The 25,024-nt window shown below is 43.1% G+C and overlaps 1 protein-coding gene across 4 annotated transcripts in view; it reads left to right on the forward strand.

The window, feature by feature from the left end:
* nr6a1a (nuclear receptor subfamily 6, group A, member 1a) overlaps positions 1-25,024 on the forward strand; it is a 75,582-nt gene that overhangs the window by 35,241 nt on the left and 15,317 nt on the right. Inside the window, exon 3 of one of the 4 annotated variants that reach the window (XM_085786339.1) lies at positions 7,972-7,995. The exons of 1 other annotated variant lie outside the window; for it this stretch is intronic. In XM_085786339.1, the coding sequence (XP_085642465.1) occupies positions 7,972-7,995 (24 nt within the window). Of the gene's footprint in view, positions 1-7,971; positions 7,996-19,240; positions 19,386-20,779; positions 21,086-25,024 lie in introns of those variants that run through there. 2 more of the 4 variants (XM_085786342.1, XM_085786341.1) reach the window with 2 other exon arrangements.

Here is a 25,024-nt window from a genome sequence, read left to right on the forward strand (position 1 = left end):
TGAATGGTTGCTGCTGTAGGCGGAGTCTGAGTGACAGAGAGAGAGGGGGAAAAAAAACAACATCCTTAAGAGTTCAGTGTCTTCAGTGGAGTTTAAAAATGCTAAACTGGACAGTGGAGGAAATAAACATGTCACTGTTTGTTTTTTTGTTGTGTGTTTGTGTTTGCATAATTCACACAGCAAACAAAAACAGGAAGTACGCACAGTTAGTGTCGCACCGGTCCCGGTGACCTCTTCAGCGTCTGTCCATCAGGAGCATGATGACGTGCTGTTATGAAATTTAAATCCAGTGTCCTCACAGATCTAGTGAGGCAAACTGGTGTGTGTGCATGTGTGTGTGTGTGTGTGCGTGTGTGTGTGTGAGAGAGAGAGATGATGGCAGAGCGAGGCCTGGAGCGCTGCCAAGTGCTTTCATTCACACCTGATTATATCACTGTGACCTGGATAACAGGCGGCGCTCCACGCTCTGCGACACGCTGCTGCGCAAGCCTTTTGTTTGGTTCTGACAGAGGAAGTGCTCCGGCTCTGAGTTACCTCCCCCCAGTTAGGCTCACAGCAGACACCTGGGTGGAGGCCGGCCCGCGGAGCTGCTCCCATCACCTCCGAACAAGTATCACGTCACCTGAGATAAATCAGTCATGGCTCCTCCAGCTGCCCGTCAGCACGATTTTAAGCTTTTCATAAAATGTCAAACACGTGAGTTCTTATTAACAGTTATCGTGAAGGAGGAAACATGTATACATGTTTATTTCTGCAGTAAAGTTGGACGTTTTAACACGGCAGTCCATGGATCCCTGAGCCACACTCTAATGGCCAGTAGAGGAACTGCAGTTTTTAGTAGGCTACTTCCCATGTTGGTTTTATTTTTCGGAGGTTGATGCCTGAAGCTGTCAGACTCTTAGCGGTTGATTTACTGACGTATGTAGACGTAGGTTGATTGACCCTTGGATACAATGATAATACAGTTTCTACAGCTCCACAGCTTTGTTGTGCAACTGTATCCTGCTAACTGACAAGTAACGTAGATGTTCATCAAAGAATTACACCATATTCAGAAGCAAGAAGTCATTTAATACTAAGCTGTAGAGTCTCGGACTATGTCAACATACATATATTATAATTTTAAAGCATTCAGGTGAGAGGGATACTGTAAACACTGGCCTTTTACCCATACCACCGCCTACCTGAGTATTGTTGCTGACCATGTCCTTTCCCTTTATGACCACAATGTACGAATCCTCTGGTGGCCACTTCCAACAGGATAATGCACCATGTTACACAGCTCAAATCCATTTAAACTGGTTTCTTGAACATGACAGTGAATTCACTGTGCACCACGGTCACCAGATCTCTATTCGGTAGAGTAGAGCACCTTTGGGATGTGGATGAACAGTTTGTGTCAAGGATGTGCAGGCAAATCTGCAGCGACTGCGTGATGCTAAAGAAAAGACCACTCTCCATGAATAGTTCATGATCGTATCTTGAATGAATCTTGAATGTGTAGCATTTGGCTACAACAGAAAATTAACGTAGCTGAAGCAGATATAAAGACGATGCAGTAAAATGCTTTTGTTATCTTATCTAGGTGTCTACTTGGTGGTGGCCAATGGGCTAAATTAAGCTAAGCTAAAAATATCCTGGACATATTGATCTTCTCCTCTGATTCTGCTGGAGAAAAAAAAAACTTTGATCCGCTTGTTTAAGGAATCAACATTATATTATATATTTTTTTCTTCTTTTTTTCTCTGTGGCTAAAATTGTACCTCCTCCTCCCCTTCACGCCCGACACCATGTCTTCACATTAGCATGTTGTTGTGTATCGAACACAGCATCTTGGGTAAGGGACGGGCTAATTATCCTGGCGGGCCTCTCTCTAAAACACCTCTTTGTTGTGCTAATGTGTTCTCTGTGATACCATCTCCATCCATAACCTTCTCCATGTGTGCAGATAACCTGGAGGGGGGTGGAGTGGTGTATGTAGGGCGCTCCGAGTTGGAGGAGAGGAGGGTTGGGGGGTGGGGGAGTGTGTGTGTGTGTGTGTGTGTGTGTGTGTGTGTGGAGGGGGGGGGTGTTGTTGCAGTATGTCCTGCAGCTGTGCCTACGATGACAGGCCTGTCCTCGGCCTGCCCTCCGCCAGACTAAACACAACACACGGCTTCACCTGTGGGGCTTCCTGCTGCCTCCCCCCTGTTTGAATCCCAAGTGCCTCGGTGACTTTGGTGCGGATGCGGTGGCGCTGTGTCGGGGGTCTCTCTCTCTCCGCACCGTACCCTGTAGTTAAAGCAGCGATGGCTCCCTGTCGCAGCTTGATCGGTAAGTTTGCTGCTCACCGATGTGCACTGGCCTGACTGAATTCACTGAACCAGGTTTTTGTGCCCGTAGCAGTTCTGAGGGAGTCACGCTTGATCTTTCTGGGCCACATGGAAACTAGGTCACTGTGCTGCACCGTCAGTGGTGTCTCTCTGTTGTGCGTGCATCGCGTGTGTGTGTGTTTGTGTGTAGGTAGAATAAAACTGTAAAAATAGGGCTTTTACATAAGGATAGGATGGGTTCCACTGCACAGTATTGCTGTTGCAGAGATTCTCTCAAACTGCAGTACAACCAACCAATCCAACCGCCCCCCCCCCCCCCCTCCTCCAACTCTGCGATGCCACACTGGGAGAGAGAGTGAGTTAGGAGGAAACTGAGCGCGAGAGAAAGAGAGATGAAATTCTCATCCTTGGTTCAGATCCCTAAGAACGCTTGGGAAGGCAGGATCTTATTATCACAGCAAATTTGCAATGTGCAGAGTGGAGGAGATTAGATGCGTCTTGCCTTTGAAGTGTATTTTCCGACCATTGTGCGATGGCAAATTCCATCAAGTGTTGGAGCGAGCTGTGATAAGAGGCACGGGTTATGAATGCTGTGGTATTAAAAGCCGTCATTTGAGCAATAAGATGAAACACTCACAAACTCCTACTAAATGAAAAACATTTCCCCTCATTTCAGAGCTGTCATTCACAGCTGTGTTTGTGCAAAAGCCACAGATGCTTAAAATAAGGTGCAGTGGATAAATATATCAGAGTATATGTGAAATATGGATTATGCTTCATGCAAATGATGGTGTATGGATCTTGAATGGGGACTCCCTCTTTTTGTTCAGGCCTTTTATCATGTTTGTTCTCCCAATCAGCGTCGGTTCATTCAGCTTCTGATGTTGCCGGTTTCCTCTTTGTAGAAATAAAGATGCAAAGTGTCGTTTTTTTTTGCGTGATTGTTAAAGCAGGAGTGAAAAACATCATGAGAGGGGTTCAGATTTCCGAGGTGCTGCCGGACTTTGATCAGGCCGCCTCAGTGTGTCCTCAGCTATTTGACCTTCACTTTGGGCTGTGCGGCTTCTCGGAGGGGGTTTAGTGTCAGGACGAGGCCGTCGGGTAAAATGTGAGGGTGAGCGAAAACGTCATCGAAGTGACCCGACCCCCACCGCTCCCGGTCTCCCTTCCTTTCAGGGTTCCTTCAGGGCTGGGAGACCCGCAGGGTTGGGAGGACATCAGAGGCGACTCGGCTACGGAGTGACATCCTGATCCTGGGCCTCAGCTCCTGTTGCAGCCTCAGACCAGACATAAACAGTGCAGAGCTGCTGGAGGTGTCTCAACACGCCAGGACACATACTGCCTCCACAACTGCTCCACTCTGTCTCGGTCCTCTTTGACATTAGAGAACGTGGAAATCTCAATATGCAACACCGACAACGCCGTTCTACACAACGCACATTTACATGCACGAAGGAACGGCATTTGTTGGTTATTGTTTAGTTTTTACAATAACCAGATTTTTAAAATATTTTTTATAGATCAGACACAAACGGAAACCCTCCTAACTATTGTTCTCTATTGATTTAGAGAAATATTTGACAAAGCTACTCTCAAATTTGATATCTTAATACAGTCCAGCCCAAATACAAAATGTCCAGTATAAGACTGAATAAAACTGCAATATTTGTGTCGTGAAAAACATTGTGTATGGTGAGATATATTGCAATATTTAATATTAATATTATCAAATATTTATTTATAACATGTATTTTTCAGCCCCATTTCAACTAGTCAAAAACCAGTTTTCACTGCAGCTATCTGTCTTCATTCAGCACTGATATAAACACAACACACAGGTGAACATGTTAATTTTGAACAACCTTTTCTGCCGTAGTGCCTTTCAGCCTCACTCAGACACTGTGTACACACCTGTCACCTGCCCATCAAAGTGCAGTTTAACCAGAAACACTGCGGCCACACTCTGCCTGGGGATGAAAGAGAGATCTGTAGCCCCGACATAAGTTTTAAAAACACACCAACACCGATTGAAGTGTCTCACTCATTTTACCAGTTTGCCTGCCCTGTGTCCGTGTCGTGTGTACTCTGGGAAATACATGTGACGGCATCACTCCTTGTAGTTGTGTGTCCTTTCAAACTGAAAACCAAACTGACTCATCCTCCACTGCCTGTCCATCTACTTCTATTACCGGCTTTATTCAGGTTAAAAAATAACAATAAAAACACACAGCTGATCATTTTGGTGGAAAAGTGTATTAGGGGAACAATTGACACAGCTACTGTTGGACTCCAGAATTAAATATCCTAATACTGTCCAGCCTAAATGTTATTTTTCAGATATAAAACTGAATAAACTGCAATATTCGATATTATGAAAAATACTGCATATTGCAAGAAATGCTACAAAATTCACAATTATGGAATATCAGTCCAAGCGTAGTTACAGTAGATCTGAGGACCAGACCTTTTTACAGGGCTTTAATAAGTGTGTTTGAATGTGTAGGTATTTCTAAAGCTACTGTGTGGAGGGACTGCATGAAACTGAAGCTGTTTTGTATACAATACGATAAACTTTATTGTCCCGCTCAGGGAAATTTGTCTTGGACTCTGTAGCTGTGCCATAAATGCCTTGATGGCCACAATGACAACAAAAATGTATGTGCATTTAAATGTAGAGAAGAGGAAGAAGAAATAATCACAGCATGATATCGTGTTTATGTCACATAAGAACCAAGTTTGTCTCGGTGAACTATCGATATCGATATCGTGTTGGCATCAGCAGGGGAGTGGGCACGGCCATCCAGATGATAACTCATATTGCCATGGTTACCTGGTCAAATAGAAATCGCGCCATTATTGAGCTGAGAGAGGAAACTGTACGGGTCTGTCCTGTGTGGAAGGAAGTGAGGACTTCCTCAGTCACTCAGTGATTGGTTCTCCAGCGTGATTCTGTTCCTCTGATGCTCCCCACGCACTGCCGCTGCACTGTCGAGTGGTTTTTTGGGGGAAGCCCTCCCACCGAGCTCGATGGGGTATTTTTAGACCTCGGTTTTTCGGAGAGGGGATCTGAGAAACAACACGTTTCCCACCCTCTCCCTTCCTTCTCCCCACTTCTCCTCTCCTTTTTTTTTTTTACTCCAGAATATCGTCTCGTCCGACGATCCCTTCGAGGGCGGCCTGACGTCGATCTTGGAGGATAAATGCGAGGATGAGGAACGGTGTTTCCTCTCTGTTGTTGTGTAAACACAGTGTCTGTATCATTAAAGGCTTCATGAGCTGTGTTATATATATGAAGGCTTAATGTCTCTGCGCTGACACATAACTGATTCCTCCCAGGTGTTTCCACGTCTGTTTCCATATGTGTGTGTGTACGGAGGCATCGCTACGTCCTTCTGTTCTCTTGTTGAAGTGGAACCAAAGCAGCGCTGTGCACACATTCGCACAGGCCCCCCACAGAATAATTCATCTGCTGCTTTGATAAGCGATAATGGACCGAGTAAGGTATAATTCATATGCCCCAGATCTTTGTGGCTTCCACAGTGTCCCACTACCTCCCTGAGTACCACCCTCTTTCAAGACTTTCTTGTCTGGTTGAAGAGGGCCCATTTATTATTTAAATCCCTCCATAATTCATCCCTTCCCCACCAATACAGCCTCCATCGCTCACTCCTCATCTAGTGCAAATTAGCAGGAGCTCTGCATCTGTACGTCTGAGAACACAGAGAACGAGAGAGAGAGAAGAGAGAGAGAGAGAGAGAGCTCGGTCCACCGGAGACGGTTCAGTGCTCGTTCCTGCAGCCCTCGCTCTGATGTGATGCTCTGTGACATATTGAGTCTAATTTGTAGCCTAAAGAACCAAACAGCTGTGGCCTATTTTGTTTAGCTGTTGTTCGGGTGATTTCACTATTTCTGCCTCGTAAGGCTGCCTCGCTCTCGGTGTGAGGATGTCAGGAGCATTTCACCGAGCTGCTGATGAGGGGGACAGGGGTTGCGTGGCCCTCACATTAATCTGATAAGTCATTCCAGGCTGCTGTGTGCAGTTTTTTTTTTTTTTAAGACGTCTATTAACCAGCGTTAAACATTCACACATGTCTAGAATGTGAAGTTTCAAAGAAATAAGATGTAACATTATGAGAGTTGTTATAATATGAGAATTAAAAAAGGAAAAAATATACATTTTAATTTATTTAGGAATGACACAAACACCTAATAAAACATAAAACAGGTTTGTAAAGGACATTGCAGCCTGCACCTCCTGACCTTCTGGTGAATTCAGGCAAAGAGGATTGAGGCAGATGCTAATAAGAGTGTTAGGGGAAATAAAATCACTCATGGCTGAATGGTTGGGGCACATACAATATAGGTGGACTGAGTCTTTAGTAGCTGCTTGCCAGTTGCACTGCGTGTCACGATATAAAGTGCCCTAGATTTTTCCCACATCGTATGTGGCAGCCGTTCCTCTATCCACCATTGTTGGAGCTGATATATATTTTATATCATGAAAATACAATATACAATATAAACCCTCTCATGATAACATAACAGATGGTGATGTTAGGCCTGACCTGTGTTGATGTATTAGATTTGTGATATCTCTCAGGCTTGAAGGTAGATAAGCACCTCAAAACCTGAAGATGTAAAACACGAGCGATGGGATGTAAAAAAAAAAAAATCTAAAAAAAAAATCTTCCTGGTTTGATGATGAACCGTGTTTTGCCAACTTGTGCAGCTGAGGAAAGGCCGTGAGAAAACCCTGTCTCCTAGAAATGATGTTTGTATACAATGACATTTTTCCCAGTTATGTTGCTTTGGCTTCAGCGCTCCATCTTTCACTAAGCTGATTCAAGGTTAGACCAGGGTGGGTTAGGTTAAATGTAAAGGAACTGGTTGTGAATGTGTTTCTGTATTTAACCAGATCAGGATGTCTGTCTGGACAAAAACAGTTTCATAGAGTTTGAGTCACTGCAGGTGGAGATTGTTCTGATATTTAGGTGGAAAACAAACATGTGCTGTCTGTGAACATTTAACTGGTACATTTAAGCCTCGGTATCACACACACACACACACACACACACACACACACACACACACACACAACACACCACACACACACACACACACACACACACACACACACACACACACACACAGACTCAACTGTGGTTCTATTGCTTTATCCATCATTGTTCTACATCAAGGACTTATCTTTGAAGTGAAAATGTATGTCATAACATAAATCACATTTTTTAATGTACCATATGTGTATATATATAGTATTTTTTTATTTCTATTTTTATTTTAAATTTGGCTTGAATTGTTGACCTGAGGAAAAAATCATCACAAGCAGCTAATGTTAACTCCGTATAATGATGTCAATGAGAAAATACCGTACGTTTGCTGCAGTGTTTTGTTAATGAACTCTGGAACGCCGTCGTTCTGGAAACAGCCTCTCGTACTGTGCAGTGATAGAGAAACGCTGTCCCGGCTTCAGTCTGCATACCTGTCCCCTCCTGCAGAGCAGGCCTCGGCACGTCAGGCCCAGTGTCCCGACACTGCACATAGACGTAACATTAGCGGTGAAGACGGCGCAGATATGCCCTGACATTCCATCTCTATTCATCACGTGTATTGATAAAGCTTCTGTTTTCTGTTTCCACAGATGCAATCAATGAAAGTAATCTAGGTAAGTGGACCTCTCTGATGTTCTGAAGCACCACACTGATGTTTGATGAAGGCTCTCTGTTAATCTAACAACTAGATTCTCACTGGATTATAATGTTGCAGTGCTGTTAGTGTGTTGCTGCTAATACCAACGCTGCAGTGAAGGATGTAGTGGATGAGCTGTGAGTTACCAAGCTTAATAAGTAGCTTAATATCTTTGTGTGTTCTTTTTTTTTTAATGGGCGAATTGTTCTTATTTTCCATTCTGAGTTACGTTGTGCTTATAAAGTCACACGATGATCCTTACAGGTACCCTGAGTAATATTTGCTCTGACGTATGTACTTTAATTCCTGTAGTATCATTATCTGAGATTGTGTCTCTCCAGGCAGCAGATTTGTCTTTACTGCAGTTGATTATTGGCAGAAAATCCAATAAATAAAGAACAGATAAAGACAGTTGCGGCATTAAAATTCAGAGTTTAACTGAACAACAGCTGCAACAAAGACAACAAGCTCAGTAACACTTCATGCAATTCATTATCGTGTTGTATTCACCACTGGTAGTCGAGACTGATGAGATCCAACGAGAGGGCGACAGTTAAGTCATCATTTCCGACATCTCGGTTTTCATCAACACCACCCCGAACTAAAACAGCCGTTGTCGGTGCTTTAAAATCGTAGGAAGAGAGACCTCAGCAGTTGTGTAATTCAGACCTACAGAACATGGACATCTTATACGTTATAAAAGACGTACATTATGATGTGGCTGAGGTGACATGGCCTTTCAGGGGAGCCTGAAGAATTCATGTCTCATTTAAATCAAGGTCACATTTTCTGCACAAGCTGACAGCTCACGAGCAAACACAGTTAGCATCTTCACTGGAGGAAGAAGCTGAGTATGGGAAGATCGCGGGTAATGGTCAGCTGAACTTAAAGCTCCTATAGTTAGTCCTTTAGCCAATTATATAATGATTTCCAACCATTTAAAACATTGGTTTTAGGTTGTTAAATGCAACAAATCATAGAATATTTTGGTCTCATGTCACAGTAAATATCAATATGAATGTTTTTGGCCTCGTCCACCTAGCTCTTTTTATATGTAGAGTTTACTGCCATAGTTTTATTTTATTTTAAATGCCTCATGCACACATCGCCCGCAGACAGACATGTCTGAACATACTGTATTTGAATTAAGCAAATCCAGCCAAGCTCAGTATTTAATTTGTACGTAGCAGAAGCAACATATTCATGGGTCTTGTTAAAAAACGCAGCAGTTTTGAAATGATTTTCAGTTCAGCTCCCTCATCACGCGACCACATGGATGTCATGTCTACCTGAAACCCTGACGTCAGTGCCGCCGGCCCTCCCGTAGGCCGAGGTGAGACGGAGCCGGTCCGCTCCGTTCTTTTGTCTCCGCGGCAGAACCAAGAGCTGCCGGCCTCTCGTCGAGTCCCTGCCTCCCTGATTAGAGGTCTCCTTGGGGCGTAATGACAGAATTGTGTTGCTGTCAGTTCCTGCTGCTCAGAGTGGGCTAATAGTCACGTTAGCCCACGCAGCGTGTCATTAGCTCTCCACCCGTAGCCCAATGAGGGGCAAGTCTGTCATTTCAGGGCTAAATCACAGGGCATGCGGGCTGGAGATCACAGTAACACCGGAGCTCTGAAGCTCCAGCGTTTCCGCCCACCCGTCCTCACCACACTTAATATGCACCGGCTTACAACATGCTGCATTAACATGGAGGAATTACTGTGACGCGGGCTGGGGGAAAACAAATGGAAGTCAAAGACAGGCTCTTTGATGGGTCATTGATACCCAGATCACTCCATCAGAGTCGTAATTTGAGACACGCAGCTCATTTCTGACTGTGATTGGATGATTCATGGTTATCACTCAGATGATTAGCAGGCTTGCGTAGCATCTATCAGAGCTCAGGCTAATCTGCTTTGATTATTAGCCTTTAAGCCTACCCTCCATGCCGGGCTTGTCGACTACAGAGTAATGAGAAATTACACTCTCCTCATATTTGTATTAATCTATCTGCGCTCACTTGTCAAACTAATAATTACGTCGCCATGTTTCAGATCGCCCACTCGAGAACGTATGTATGTTGAGGTTTCCTCTTCGTCCGGCAAACGCAAACATCCCTCTCGTTTTTTGACGCAACAGTGTTTTAATCAATTATTACAGTTTACGTACTTTTTAATCCTCTCCAAACTCAGTGCGCACCTCTCGTACAAGTGTTTGAATTTATCCTTCAAACTAAATCGAGCTAATCTTTCTGCCTCTGTGGAAAATTCACAGATGATCGATGCTGACACAGCGACAACAGCTACAAATGTTGACCTCGGCCTCACCTGCATTAGATTAGTTTCAGATTTTTCACCCTGAAGGGAAGCTAGCCTAGCGTAGCCGGGCCTGGCTCGGGTCTGGATCTCCTACTCAGCGGCGGCGCTCAACCCCAGTGGCAACAACATAAAAAATCTGAAATGCATCTGTTTGTTATTTTAACATGGACAAGACTCTTGTACCTCTTACATGTATGCACGCCATATCAGAATCGTTTCGCCCCGTTTCTCCGCACAATAAAAACTCCTGCACGTTTTTACAGCTTATTGGTCACAGTGGGCTTTTAATACCAGCCGCAACTCGCCCCGCGGCTGGAACTTCATGGGAAATAAGCTGAACACGATATATTTAACAAATTTTCAGGCCTGTGGCTCCGTAAGCAGATAAGAAGTGGATCCGTTTCTGATCCACGTGAGCCAGATCTTAGCAAAGCTGTGGGTCGATCCTCGAGTCGGGAAGGAGGCGGTGGGGAGGGAAGATGGGGAGGGGGGGGGGGTGAGCTAATAATTATGAGTGAGCGTGACCGTGTTATACAATACACGCCGCATCTTCCACTCTGCGCCGTGACCTTCTCTGCTGAGATTTGCGTCCGCCTAACTTTGCCCTTTTAGTGGGGCATGTTGTGTAAGTGAAGGGGCACAATGTGAATAACATTGGTATTTGCACAACAGCCTGTGCCGAGTGGAGAGCTAACTGGAGCAGGAGAATGGCGCTGTTCGGCGAGGTTCACGGCTGTTATTCCTACAGGCCATGAGCGTGAAAGGAGCTAATGCCATCTGACAGTTCTGGAGCAAGAAGAGGAGGGCTGGACAGAAAAGGAGGAGAGAGAGGAGAGGGGGGGGGTGAGGTTGGTTGGGGAGGGGGGGTTAAGAGATAGAGTGGGATGGAGAGGAGGTTGGGGGTGGGAGTGTATGGCGTGGTGTTGGATGAGAGAGAAATAGGGGATGAGCTAGATATGGACAAAGCAGGGATGAGGGATATGGGAGGGGAAGGGCTAAAAAGGCGATACTGTAGGGACCTCTATTGTTACCCGCTGCAGAAAAACGGCCTCCGAGACCCGTCGCTTTTTATCAGTGTGACACATTAAAAGTCAAAAATATTCCACCATTTTCTTTTACCGAAACACGCAGATGAAGTACGGACGGACCTCAAAGCAGGAGCTGAAGGTTGGCGATCTCTCTCTTCGGTCTCAGATACACTATCAAATACTTATCAGAGTGCAGCACATCCAGACTCCCCCTGCGTGTTCGCACGGTGGAGCAGATTCAGTCACAGCTGCCAGTTTGAAAATGTGCCTTTGAGGGAATTCCAGAAATGCTCTCAAAGCATCACACACACTTAGACACACACACCGCATACACACTTCGGTCCAATGTCTCCCCAAGACTGGAGGAAGCACGGGCTCGGATGGCCACGCTGGTATAAGAACATTTCCGCTTCCACCCTGACAGAGAGAGAGACAGAAGACAGGAGGAGTGGCGGCGGCGGAGGAGATAGACGGTAGAGAGATGGAGGGAGTGGGAAGTTGAGGTGGGATCCCACTGTAATTTGACAGGCTCCAGTCCCACTCAGGCTTCAGCAGCAGTTCTTTTGAAGGAGGCGTTAGCAGACGCCCTGCTGCCAACCTAACCCGTCATTATCGACACGGCAGAGACGCACAGAGATGCTGTGTCTCGCTCCCTCACCCTCCTTTAAGAAGCAACGTTCACGTCCAACTGTGGCTCCACGGCACATTGAGGAAAAATATCCTCAGATCTGTTGACTTTAATACACAATGACAAATTTATAAAACAAAATTGCATGAAGCATGCCTAATATAGATGCTATCCAGAATTGAACATCTTGATGCAATCTAGTCAAACCTAACACAATACATTATTGCATGCACGCTTTTTTTTATATAATATAATTATATAATTGAATATTATTGTATTTTATGTTCCAGCTGTTTTCTATAAATTGAAAAAATATAAAGTTATTTTTAGGCAAGAACAATTAAAATTGATTTCCTAGATTTAAGTAAGAGTAACTCTTCACCCATCTACAGTATAAGGGATTTTAAAAATGCAGAAAAAAAATCTGATTACAAGTCTTGATGTCAGTGGGGATGGTAATTTATTTTTTGTATATTATTTTAATTCGAAATTAAATCACCATTATGTGATTTTTTTTTGTTGTTGGTTCTTACACTAAACACACATTTTCCCTTATAGTTATAGAATATGATCGGAAGGCCGCGGCGTCTCTGTAGCTACACAACGCTTCATTTATGGTCTATTGTGACACATTTGACCCTAATCAGAGAAATTGCAGCTCCTGGGCTTTGGATATTGTGATTTGAATAATATTTCAATTTGTTGTTCATCCCTAATCGCATTACTTTATTTTACATTTAAGACGTAGGTGATGCTGCCACTAAACAGCAGCTGGAAGTTTTATTTTGCAAATGCTGAGAGACAGTGCACAGAATGAGCGCCCGATCAGACAAAAGCATGCAATATAGGGGGAAAAAATATGAAAAATTTCAAAATATACATTTTATCAATATTCATATTGTATATGGCAGAAAATATTCTTATATCCATTATTATCAAATATCATCCGGATTCCTAACAGGCCTAACAAAATATAGTTTAGCATCCATTTCTAACATAAGATCAAAACAGTTAGCTTATATTATTTTAGGTCATTTATTTATATATCTTTATATATTATATTTAGATATTTATATTCTACGTGTTACAAAATAAAGAGGACTCCCAGTCGTGTTTTCATTTTTTAGCAATAGTAAATAATGTCTAGTTCCTTTGAGGAATATGTCTCATGTAAAACATTAGCTTTGCATTAAAACTCATTAGCTAGATCACTGCATCTGTCACTGATTAATAGCTAATACGAGACACGGGGGCAGCAGGACTGACAAACCTCCATCAGCTGCTGTACGTCAGTGCTTCATGTATGAAGATGTACCCTGTCAGTTCACATCAGTGCTCAGGGTTCAGCTTGGTGGGTGGGAGGTCCACAGAGAAGATGTTTTTGTGTTTGACCTGAGTTTCAGACAGCTTTGTGAAACACTGAGCAGCTAATTTTTTTTACCAATATTTGGCACTGATCTAAAACCACGTGATTCTCCTTAATTCAAGAGCCGTGGATCACTTTCTGGATGTATAATGTTTTGTAACAAAACCCTGTGCTTCCTCTTTTAAAGAGCTGGATGTGGATCCGTAGTCTGATCCAGAAGAGTTAGCCACCGCTGGAAGACTAACCACTTCTGCTAACAGAAAGCAAACAACATCAAAGACGGTGTTGGTTGTTTGGCAGCAGATAAGACGATTAGGAGTCGGAGCCCCCTCAGCACCCTCCATTATTAAAGCTGCTGGCCCACATCTATAGATTATAACGGCTGCTGCGCGGCTCTCAGGTCACACGCTGCCCCACTTTGATCAGATTGTTGATGTTTCTGAGTGAACAAGTCAGCTCATGCTGCTGACTTCTCTGCCCCTTTGTCTGTTGTCACAGAGCTCACGGGGGCTCTGTGTTTGTATGACACTGCCCTCTGCTGGGGAAGCGTGTTGTTACCACCCCCCACCACCTTCTGTGGCAGAGCTGCAGCCATGACAGAAGAATAAGTGGATCAGTGCACAGATGTCTTTCTTATTGTCTCCTAATAGTTCTGTGTTTTTTTTTTTTTATCTGAGAGCGAAGGTGATAATATTAGAGAAAACAGAATAATAGAGTGGGATCTCAGGTACGCTCGACCTGCAGGACAAGCATATTTTAGCTGCTGTTGAATACAAAACTATTAAATACATGGCTAGCTGCTCAGTAGCTGCACATACTTCGATATCTCTTGGCATAATTTCATTGCCGGTAATAATTTCATTGCAGATAAAAGCACAGTTAAATATTTTTGTGCTGCATTTCTGTTAAGTATTTCTCTGCTTGTATGCTGCACTTAAGGTTTTCAGTGTGTATTAGATCTGTTCAGCCCAGGTCAGCTCAGTGTTGAGAAATGCTTGGAGCTCATTGTGGCAAACAGTAAGGCAGGAGGGGGGGTTCCTGCTCTTGTACTCAGTCTTGTGACAAAGGCACCTTTGACCTCCTGTTAATGCTGACCCACTGTTTTCACTGCCTCAGCTCAACACAGTTGAGTTTTTTTTTTTTTATCTTTTGTCATTCTTAAATAATATAAGAAATGTAAAAGTAGGAAACATTTCTGATCACACTAGAATCACACTAAAACCTAAGACTAAATAAACTTTCGAGTTGCACTTTTCATTGAATTTTGAACAAAAGTCTGTAAAGTAAAATGATTCATACATTCACTCATGCAGACCAAAAGAGATCATTTTATAAATATTAAACCTTTTAACGGGAATGTGTTAATACTCTTATCCCTTGGTTACTTTGATAAAACGTCCTTGATGCTCTATGGAGAGACTTGTCAGGAGATGTGGAGAACCTGAGCAGAGAAATGAGGTGAAGCAACACAAGTGACCAAGGACACACAGGACCACATCCACCTTGAAACTGTGCAACAGTTAAAAAAATATTGTAGTCTAACTTGTCTGGACATCTGGGTGCACTTTGGTTCAGAAGGTGTAGTTTTCTGGACAACTGAACCAACTAATTTTGGATATTCGTTGCTTCTGCAATGAATTCAGAATGATACCTTTAGCAGTGAGTGACACAGTAAAGCAGAGCCACTGCAACACGATCTGATGTTTTTAGCAGAGTGAAAGGAATTCTGGGAGATGAGACAGTAATTTGAGAATTTGGAGATCTTGATCCCAGAGTGCAGTGAACGCCACACAGTGGTGAGGTGTAAAAGGAACCTGGCGATGACTGGCTGACAACTGGCCAAGGCCTTTTTCTGTTCGTTGAGTGTCCTCCGTGTACCTGTGTTCAAGGAGAAAGATAGCACAGAAGGAAAAAGGCAGAAATTAGCAACACAATAACATGGTGATATTACTTCTCCTTAGTTTTTGGTGCAGGAGACTCAGAATGAGTACATTTCACATTTCAGATCCTGATCTTAAACACCAAAACATTTTATTTGTCAGGCTAAACTATCTGGAAACGAAGAGTAGAGTATTGATAATACTTCCCTGTGCAAACAGTTAAAAGCATGATGAATGACTGGTGTGTGTGTGTGTGTGTGTGTGTGTGTGTGTGTGTGTGTGTGTGTGTGTGTGTGTGTGTGTGTGTGTGTGTGTGTGTGTGTGTGTGTGGTGTGTGTGTGTGTGTGTGTGTGTGTGTGTGTGTGTGTGTGTGTGTGTGTGTGTGTGTGTGTGTGTGTGTGGCTGTTTTTAGTGGTCATTAAGTCCAAGATGGTGGCCAGGTCACTTCAGTTTTATTTGCCCCTTGGAAGTTCAGGCAAAGAACAGCTGCATTGATCTGCTGGTCATCAGGGCTCCAAAAAGCAAATGCATCTGGGGAATGTGAGATGGATCATTGTAAATCTAATCTGGTGGATTGGACTCGGCCTAAAACACTGAGGTCAGCTCCTGTACAGCTGCAATCAGCTCCAACAAACAGAGCCCGCAGCCTCTGAAGTGACTCATCACACACACACAGAACAGAGACCAACCAGACAGGATGCGTTTACTGGCACTACGACAAACATCTGCCAGTAAAAAGACAATCAAGTAGGATTAGGATTTATTTTTTAAATGAACCTATTAATCCAGTGGTTTCCAACCTTTTTGCTGTTTTTACCCCAATAAAGAATTTTAAATCCAGAAAAATATGATTTCTTTCATCTCTTTCAATATCTTGTGACCATTCTGGGTGGGAACCACTGAATTAATCAATCAATTACTGACAGAGTGGCCATTTTGATAATTGATTACTAATCATTTTGTGTCATGTATCACTTCGAAATACAAAACATGACTATTAAGGTTATCATTCCGCAGCATTTCCCCTGAACAGACAAACATTCCTCTAAAAACCAAAATGGCTGAAATCATTTTTTAATCCTCTTGTTGCAAAGGTTAAATTGTAATTTAAGAATACTCGGGATAAACATATTAAAACATTCATAGGGCCAAAAGATAAAATCAATGCCATGTTTGATTTGTCCATTTTGCAATTCTATTTGGTGATATTTGAGCTGGACTGTATCATAATATTATATTTTGGATCTGACAAAAGCCCAGTAGTACCTTTTTAACATCAAAAGATTGCTTGTTTGAGGTGTGGTCTTATTTCAGGAGGAGAAATTAAAGTGGAAATATTTGGTCCTATCAAGAATTTGTCATTGATAGCAACTTTTCTGTGAAGAGAAATTCTTGGAGATGGTCTCATGGCCTTCAGGGAGGGTGAGGCTGCTTCAGACCGCCACCTCAAAGAGTTGAAGTCTCTATGTTTTAGAGCTGAAATCCATTAGTCACCATTTGAAATTTGAACAAAAAGTGCAAATTTGTCAACAGCACTGGGATATTTGTACCTCTGTGTGGCTCTGTTGTGTGAAGTATATTGAGTGTGGGCAGCAGGAACGTGTTTTCATCTGCAGAGGAATGCAGGAGGGTCTGGAGGTGCTGACAAGAAAGGCTGATTTGCTCTTTGAAGCGCAGGAATAGACGAACGCTGCTACTCAGCTTCAGGAAATCAGAATGTATGTGTGCATGTATGTATGTATGTGGAAGAGCAGAAGAGCAGTGTGACCTATGGCCTGTTGAAGTTCTTTGTCTGAACAGTGGAGAGGTTTGTGACAGTGTGCAGAGGGGGGAGGGGAGCTCAAACAAAAGAAATGCCCTTTGTTACTCGGTGTTTAGGCAAATGCAGAAAACAAGTCACAAAACAGCTCATTTGAGCAACATTGAATCAAATTAGCATTTTAGCTAACAACTTTGGCCTGTCTGAAAGGGCTTTGTAGTGTCTGTGTTTATCGATATAAGATCAAACATACTATATCAGGGATGCTGTGGCTTGAAATCAATTTTCACTTTCAATTCACTTTTTCATTTCTGAGAGAGACAACAACATGTGTTTGAAATCTTTTACTGACTTGCTTCTCTGTTAAATTCGCATCACATAACTCAAATTTTGAAGAATTGATTCTGTCTGTCCTGGTTGAGGTCTGTTAATAGTTCATCTGGACCAGCGATGGACTTTTGAGAATGAAGTCTTATAAAAGTTCATTATCAATACATTAGGCAATCTTGTTTCAAAAAACCCAAGAGGATGCCAGCACAAAGTGTATTTTTAGATGTGTTGTTTAAATAATTGTGACACAGATCAATAATGGAGGGGTAATTCAAAGTAATAATAGTAGTAATGCAAAATTAGGTTTGTGCCTGTTTGTGTGTAGATGAATCATGTTGTAGGAGGTTTATAATCCAAAAGTTCATGTAGCTTTTGTATTTGTATGTTGAGTATTTGCGCTTGTTTTTATCTCTGTGGTACACATCCTGACATGAGTTAAATCAGCCAATTAGCACTGAAGATTGAAGAGTCAGATCACCCAATCTCTGAGAAAAACGTTTACTCAGCTCTAAGAAGCTCAGTTGTGGGGAAATCAGATCAAATACTAGTCAGATCAAAAAAATGATATGATTGTGACATTGTACAGTACATTTATATGTACGTTGGTGTCTTGTACAGTATATCTTGGTATCTCATAATTTCGACTTGAATAGTCTAAATCCTGACTAATTCTGACTTGCTGTGTGTTAGCCTTGTCAATAACGTCATCATTTTGACTTTATTGACACTTGATTAGACTTTTTAGGTATGATGTTTAAAACTGTGGCTTTACTTTGGTGTCACAGCCCTTTGCTGTTTGCATATGGAAATACTTGCTCCCTGAAGACTCATAATTAAAAAAAAAACAAATCACCTGAGGAGCTGATACCTGTAAAGCAAATAGAAACAGCAGGAGAAAAACTTAAATATATGTCAGTGTTTTTAATCCAGGTATATAAACATAGTATTTTTAAGTGACATCAGCCTTTCATTTAACCTAGTGATATCCTAGAAATGTGTAATTATAGAGAAGGCGTGAGATGGAAGAAGTGGTGTAGTTGTTAGCGTAGTTATCCAACGGGTGAAACCAGGCCTTAAACGTCTTGATAGGTGCCACTCAATTAGCGCCTCTTGCCACCTGGGAGCAAATAACCACGGCTCTATACGGGCTCCAATCGACGTCAAGGTTAAAGGCAACATGTCCGATAATGCTGTTCATGTTTGCCGCATGAGAGGAAAGGTGCTAAGGTCAAGGGTGACATATGCCATTGGTAATGGCGCATAATAAGCTGGATCAAACCACACAAATCTCTGTTGGAAAGGTTTACATCAGCTTCAAATTCAAAGTGCAAAGTATGTTTAGGCCAGTTCCTCTTCCCCAAAACTGCTCAATGTTAACTTGCGGTGTGCTGTGAATAATATAATTCACAAAACCCAGATGAGGCCCCTCCCTAATTAGCCCTGCCTCTGATATGGTGACATATGGCCTCAGACTCTTATGGTATCGCTATCCAACAGTTACACTGGCTCTGATCGCACCAACAGGTTCCACATGTCTTTATATTGCTTTGCTACCTTCTTACCGAGCGACCTGGTGTGACAGTTGAGCTGCTGTCTCTCTGGATCCTCTCCAGCCCAGCAGCACGTCTCACTTCTCCCTCTGTCTGCATGCATTAACATGAGCCACCCTTCTGTGTTGCGTTTGAATGTGAAAAGCTTCTTATATGTGACTTAGTGTGGTCAGGTCATTAGCATTCACATGGGGGGTTGGGCCCTAGGGGGGTTGGGGGTGGGGGTGCTGCTGTGAGAGTGAACAAGAGGTATTAGTTGGGTGGAGCTGTGAGGAGGGTGGGCTTGGGAGACCGGCTGGAGGATCAGGACTGGCTTGACCGCTGTAGTAGTAGTAGTAGTAGTAGTAGTAGTGGTAGTAAAGTTAGGATCAGGTAGATCAGGTAGACGGGAGGCTGCTGGGCAAACAGCGTCAGGTTGAGGCAGTAGAGTTCAGGGTGGGGCACATTGGTGAAACACTGGACACTTCTCACTATGTCCCCCTAGCCAGGCCACTGGAGGGGATGAAGGAAGAGAACGCATTGGATGGTAAGGCATCTCCGCAGCTCTCCTGGGTTTAAAGCAGGTCACCATGGCACCAAGATATGGGTTAAATCATGCCAACCAACACACCATGCCAAAAAGAAAAGAAAGAAATTCAGTTTGACTGCCAGGTGAATGTGAACTGCGTGTGTTCAAGTCACAGCTGCAAAGAGAACAAGGATTTCTGCAGCTTATGTCTATAAATTAAGGGTTTGTTTGCATCAGTTTTTCCCCAAACCTGAGTGACACTGTGATATTAAAAAAGTCTTGGTACCGCAAAAGTCCTGTCTGGTACCAAAATGTTTCAGTGTGGTAAAGGAACGTTGGTACTGCACTGAAACATTTGTTCCTGTATGTAAGTCTCAACACATGCAGTTGTGCAAGAAACAAAATCTAGTATCTGATCAAAGAGTGAGTCAACTCATTCACACGTATTTTTATTTTATAAAGAAGCATTTTATGGAGCTAATTAGTTTTGGTTACACATTTGATACTGGTGACATTTTGGTTTAGACAAACAAACAAAAAATTTAATGTAAGACTAAGTAATTCATTCATTTCACTTTTAGTTTTAACATGTGGTGGTGGATGGAGTAAAAGCATCTATCTAATCATTGTCTTTATTTATTTAACAATTAATTATTTTCCTAAAAGCACTAAAAGTGATGTGTTCACCATACTTCTTCTGTTTGATCATCAGTCCAAAAAAACAAAATGAATCAGTTAATAGTCGTAGGAAAGGTCAAGCTATTTTTTAAGGTAAATGTTCAGACTTTACAAAGGGAGATAACAGAGGACAACATGTTAAGTTCTGCCCAGACAGGAATCACACCAGAGACATGTGGTCACATAGGACACAGTTAATGATATCCCTTTAATTTCCTGTTGACACCTTAAATGATTAATTAGCACTTTCTGATCTGCAATTTACCTTCCTGTCACCGTCCATGACACAGCACTTTATATTAAGTCGAAGCAAATTCACTTGGCCTTACATTGGCTGGTGGTTGGCAGGAATTAAACATTACCGTGGGTCCATGTTTGACCACTGCTGCTGCTCATGCAGGTTGAGCTAAAGCAAAAACGTTCACATTTGGAAGGAATGAATAGGAACAGAAAGAGGAGGATCCACCTCTTGGTCTCCATCCTCTCTTGACTCTCCAACTGTGGTCAGTTTGTAACCAGGCGGGCTGTGAAACTACATTTAACCTTTTTCCCTGCCGCACTAAGTGCTTCAATTAGTTAATGTGTGTGTGTGTTTTGTCAGCTTGAACCTGTGTTTATGCTTGGACATGCACTTTAGTCCTCTTCAAAAGTGCCACAGGCATGGTAGAGGGGAGGGGGACGCTAATTTTGGTGAAGGCGGCGGAGGGGGGGGTGGTTAGTAGTATTGTTGAACGGCAGCGAAAATAGGACTATCAGTTCCACTCAGATAACCCCTAGCTGTCATTGGACCTCAAGCCAAGCTGTGACCCCGGGGCTTGAACTCTTGCGGTCATGTGATCAGGCAGTAAAGTGACCAGTGGTGTTGCTCGGCTCTGCCTGTGGTCAGAGAGGGGCCGGCTGTCGAGGAAATAGGTTGCTGTGGGAGAGAGAAGAGAAAAGAGTCATGAGGCGAACAGGCCCAGTGGCTTTTCTTTAGCTGGGTCCATGCATGAATGGGGTCAAGGCAGACTGGGAGAAGCATGAAATGGATACATGGGAAGGTAAGGAAGGCTGGAGCTTTCTTGTATGGGGCAGTACTTTTAATTCAGCATGATTGTGCGGGAATGGAAGAAGAGAGTCGTATGTTGTGAAGCTGAGAATGTGTTTTTTTTTTGTTGTTTTCCTATTTTGCTTAGCTTGACTGGTAAGACTGGTTTCTGTCCCTTTTCCTCTTTTGTGGTGGATTGGTTCGTTGCTAATCCGTCAACAACCAGTTTCTGCTGGAGGAAGCTGCTCGTTATTCTGCTTCCAAATGATTATTGATGAGAAATGATTATTAATATATAAGCTGGGGGTGAAAAAAGCCTATAACAGATCTGTGCAGTTTAATGCAGCTGAGTAAAGTGATGTGCTGGTTTTGGGATGTGTGCTACACTGATGGGATTAGCCCCTCAGTAGAGATGATGATGATTTCCAGGTCGGGCTTTGTGATGAATATCCCTGCTTTTTTTTTTTTTGACCATGTCCTCTGTGCCTGATGCCTTCAAGTGCTTTGTTTTTGTTGGTGTCATCACGGATCTCGGCGCGGTGCGGTGCTGAACTGCACATATGTATTGATCTGTGCCGTGGGTTTGTTCTCCAGTCAGCAGTGTTGATATGATGGAGAATCACTCTTTGGCAATGTTGTTAATCCTTCTCCCTCTTTTTTTTTCTCTGTGGAGCGTCTCTTCTCTCGTCTTGTTTTTCCACCCTGGTCCTGTTTATGAATCATGGACTCTTTTGAGACGTGGTCAGTCTTTCCTTGAACTCCGCCGAAGAATCTCTCTCCGCAAATTGCTTTTAGCTCTGCGTTCTTTTGTCGTATCATTTAGCTGCGAGAATTATCTTAAGTGCTTGAATAGAATAACCTTCTTTTGGCAGTTTTCACACTGTATCCCACTGCCAGCACCCACCCACCCAATCCTCCCCTCCCTATCTCCCCCGCCCCTCCCTCCTTCCTTCCCCTTTTGCATGGCAGGAATCTGGAAAGTGATTTTCTCTGGCTCTTCAGATAATTGTTCACATGGTGAATCACAGAGTGGTGGGCTTCTCATCACCGCTGCGTGTTCTCTGATGAGAGCTCCTCGCTCTCTGTGTTTATTGATCGTACAGTTCTGAGGTGAATTGCTAACAGGCTAATTGCTGGTTTTGTTGTGTGTGTGTGTGTGTGGGGGGGGGTGGAGGGGCAGTTGAAGACAGAGAAATAATTTCTGTTAGTTGTGTCCTTCATTTGTTTTCCTTCAAGGACTTTGGTGTAGCATGTGGAGGAACCATGATACTGTATTTGTCCCCTCCCCCCCTCATGTTAATCCCCCAGCCAGCAGCCATGTTTGTTGTAGCCTACTCCAGCTCCTCACTACTGCTGCTATAACTCAACACCTTGTGTTTTCAACATGCAGGAGGAGCCTCGGTTTTGATATTGTTCTCTGTTTGGAAAGGGGTTGTTCATTTATCTGTGCTGGTGATAACAGACAAAGAAGTGAGCACACAGAGAGAGAAAAGCAGAGTGAGGTTGTTTATGTGGATGTAGATGCAAGGGGCAGAAGCTGTGTGATGATCAATAGTAACAGTGGGGGGAGGTCAGGGACTCCTGTGACTCTGTAATGCTCGCCTATAAATAGCCAGTGACACAGGCTGCTCATTGCATGCATGCATGCTTTTTTCTAATTTGACTGAAACTTATCCATCTCCCCGGCCTGGTCAAACCAAACCATCAAGTCCATCATGTTGCAGATCTTTGTCTTTCAAGGGTGTGTTATTTCAACTGCCCCTGCACCCTTCCCCCCAGCATAAACATGCACACACACAAACACACACACATAGGGTTGAACTTAACTGATGCATTGCAAATGCACTTTTTGTCTTAATGCTTTTTTTTCTTTCAAAGAACACCCGAGACAAAACCAGCTCTACATTTTTGATTCATAGTATGTAGGTATTTTAATTATTTCAGTGGGAGTTGGTGTTGCTGGTCTGTGGTCCCACCCCACACCACCCCATTCCTAAAACAAGAGAGGCTCAACATTCATTAACAGCACTATTGTATGAATTTGTATCAAGTAAAACAAGTAAACTTCCCACATGGCCCATATTGGCTGTTTAACTGAGTCTCTGATGTGTTTTTAACCTGAGGTAAAACAGTAACACCATGTCCACAAAAAGTTCCCTTGTTCCATCTGTAGAGCTTAAAGAAGAAGCAACGTTTATGGCAGAAAGGTAATGGAGGCAAGCTAATATGGGAACCTGGGAAAAAAAAAAAAAAAGCAGAAATGTAATTTAAGTTAATGAGTCTTTTATTCCTTCACCACAGTTTTAAAACTTTACACCAAATTACAGAAATATGCAGAAAGTTACAATGAAAAAGTTACATTTTTATTTGAAAGCTATAAAGTTTTTGACTTGAGCCATTCAACATGTCACGTGAAAGTAACTTCAAACCAATCGATATCCATTAATTTGGATAGTTTTTTCTGTGGAGAAAACCACAGTAACAAAAAATGTTGACATTTTGATTTTGCATGTTTATTTATTCCTGAAGTAGACTGTTTCTACTTTATTTTTATTTTTTTAATTCAGTTTTCACTATAGAAGTTTTGTTTCTCTTTTGGTAAACAAAGCAACTGGAAAGAAAGAGTTGCCTCATTTGGATATACATTCAATTAAAAACATTTACCTAAATGCTTTCTGAGACAGTGAGGCAGACATTTGCAGTCGGGGCCTTTTCCCATATTATTTAACAAAGCAGCGTCACATGCCATTAGCATAGCATTAATACATAGTCTGTCTTTGGGGTGGTATTATTCAATGCTAATGGTTTAGCCTCTAAGCCTGGGTGGATATTATCAAGACACCAATGTCAACAGGTTGCCTTTGTCTCCTGGATGAGCCCAATCTACAATTGCATGCACGTAACTTAAAAGATTAGCATCACAGTGTGGGCTGCTGGGAATGCTGGGTCTGCAGAGTCCCAGAGGGTCTTCAAATGCCTCGTACATACCAGTCATAGTAAAGGGGGGAGAGTGCTTCATCCCCAGGTAGGAGAGATAAGTTTCAGAGGAGAAGAGGAGATAAGAGGAGGAGGGGGGGAAAGGGGAAGGCAAAGAAAGAATCAGGGAGGGTGGGTGCCAGGCCAGCAGTGGAAAAGTACAGCACATTCCTCCATCCCCCGCTCCCTGTCTCAGCTGGGCACGATTGTGATGGAAAGCCCGAGACAAAACCTGAAGAGAAAACCCCTTCAGCAGCATGCCTTGTTGCTCCGTCAGCCACTCAAAGGGCCGCTTTACACTATACACCAGCCTTTGTGTGTGCGGCGAGTGGACAATAGGGAGATTTGGCCGTGATACATCTCTGTTCTCAGCATGATGCTGCTCAGAGGGGGTCAGAGACGGTGAGACCACGGCCCCGATTAAACAGGAAAGCATGAAGGAGTCCGTTCACTTGATTTCACCCTAAAAAAGCAAGTTGCTCTAATACATACTAGTCGTTTTCCCCCATGTGGGATGAAACAACTGTTCGTCATAATGTGCACACTCACCACAAGTGAGCCGGTCAACATTGACTGCAACGTGTTGGGAGCAGTGGGGAATAGGAGAGCTGTTTGTCATTGCCATTGGCCGGGGCTTTAAACGCTCGACTTGCATTTCCTGGTTTGCGTTAAAGTTTGGAATGAAACCCAGGCTGACCCCTGGGAAACAATGCAGCCTTTAATGGGTCCTCGGGGGTGGGGGTCAGTGTGTGTGTGAGAGAGAGAGAGAAGTGGTGACACAGCATCGGGGGTTCCTTTACTCAGAGAGAAAGGGTGGAGGGTGGAGAGTTAAAGATGTGTTTTTAGTACTTTTAGAACTGGACGGATTCATTGTCATGTCTTTTTTTTAATGACCTTGCAAAAAAAAAAATTTCATACATAAATTATATGACTTCTTATGAAAAACAGCATTTTGGTAAATTTGCAGTATGTTGTG

The sequence above is a fragment of the Trachurus japonicus genome, chromosome 9 (genome assembly GCF_045865225.1).
Source record: "Trachurus japonicus isolate A0001 chromosome 9, Traja_1.0".
NCBI lineage: Eukaryota > Metazoa > Chordata > Actinopteri > Carangiformes > Carangidae > Trachurus > Trachurus japonicus.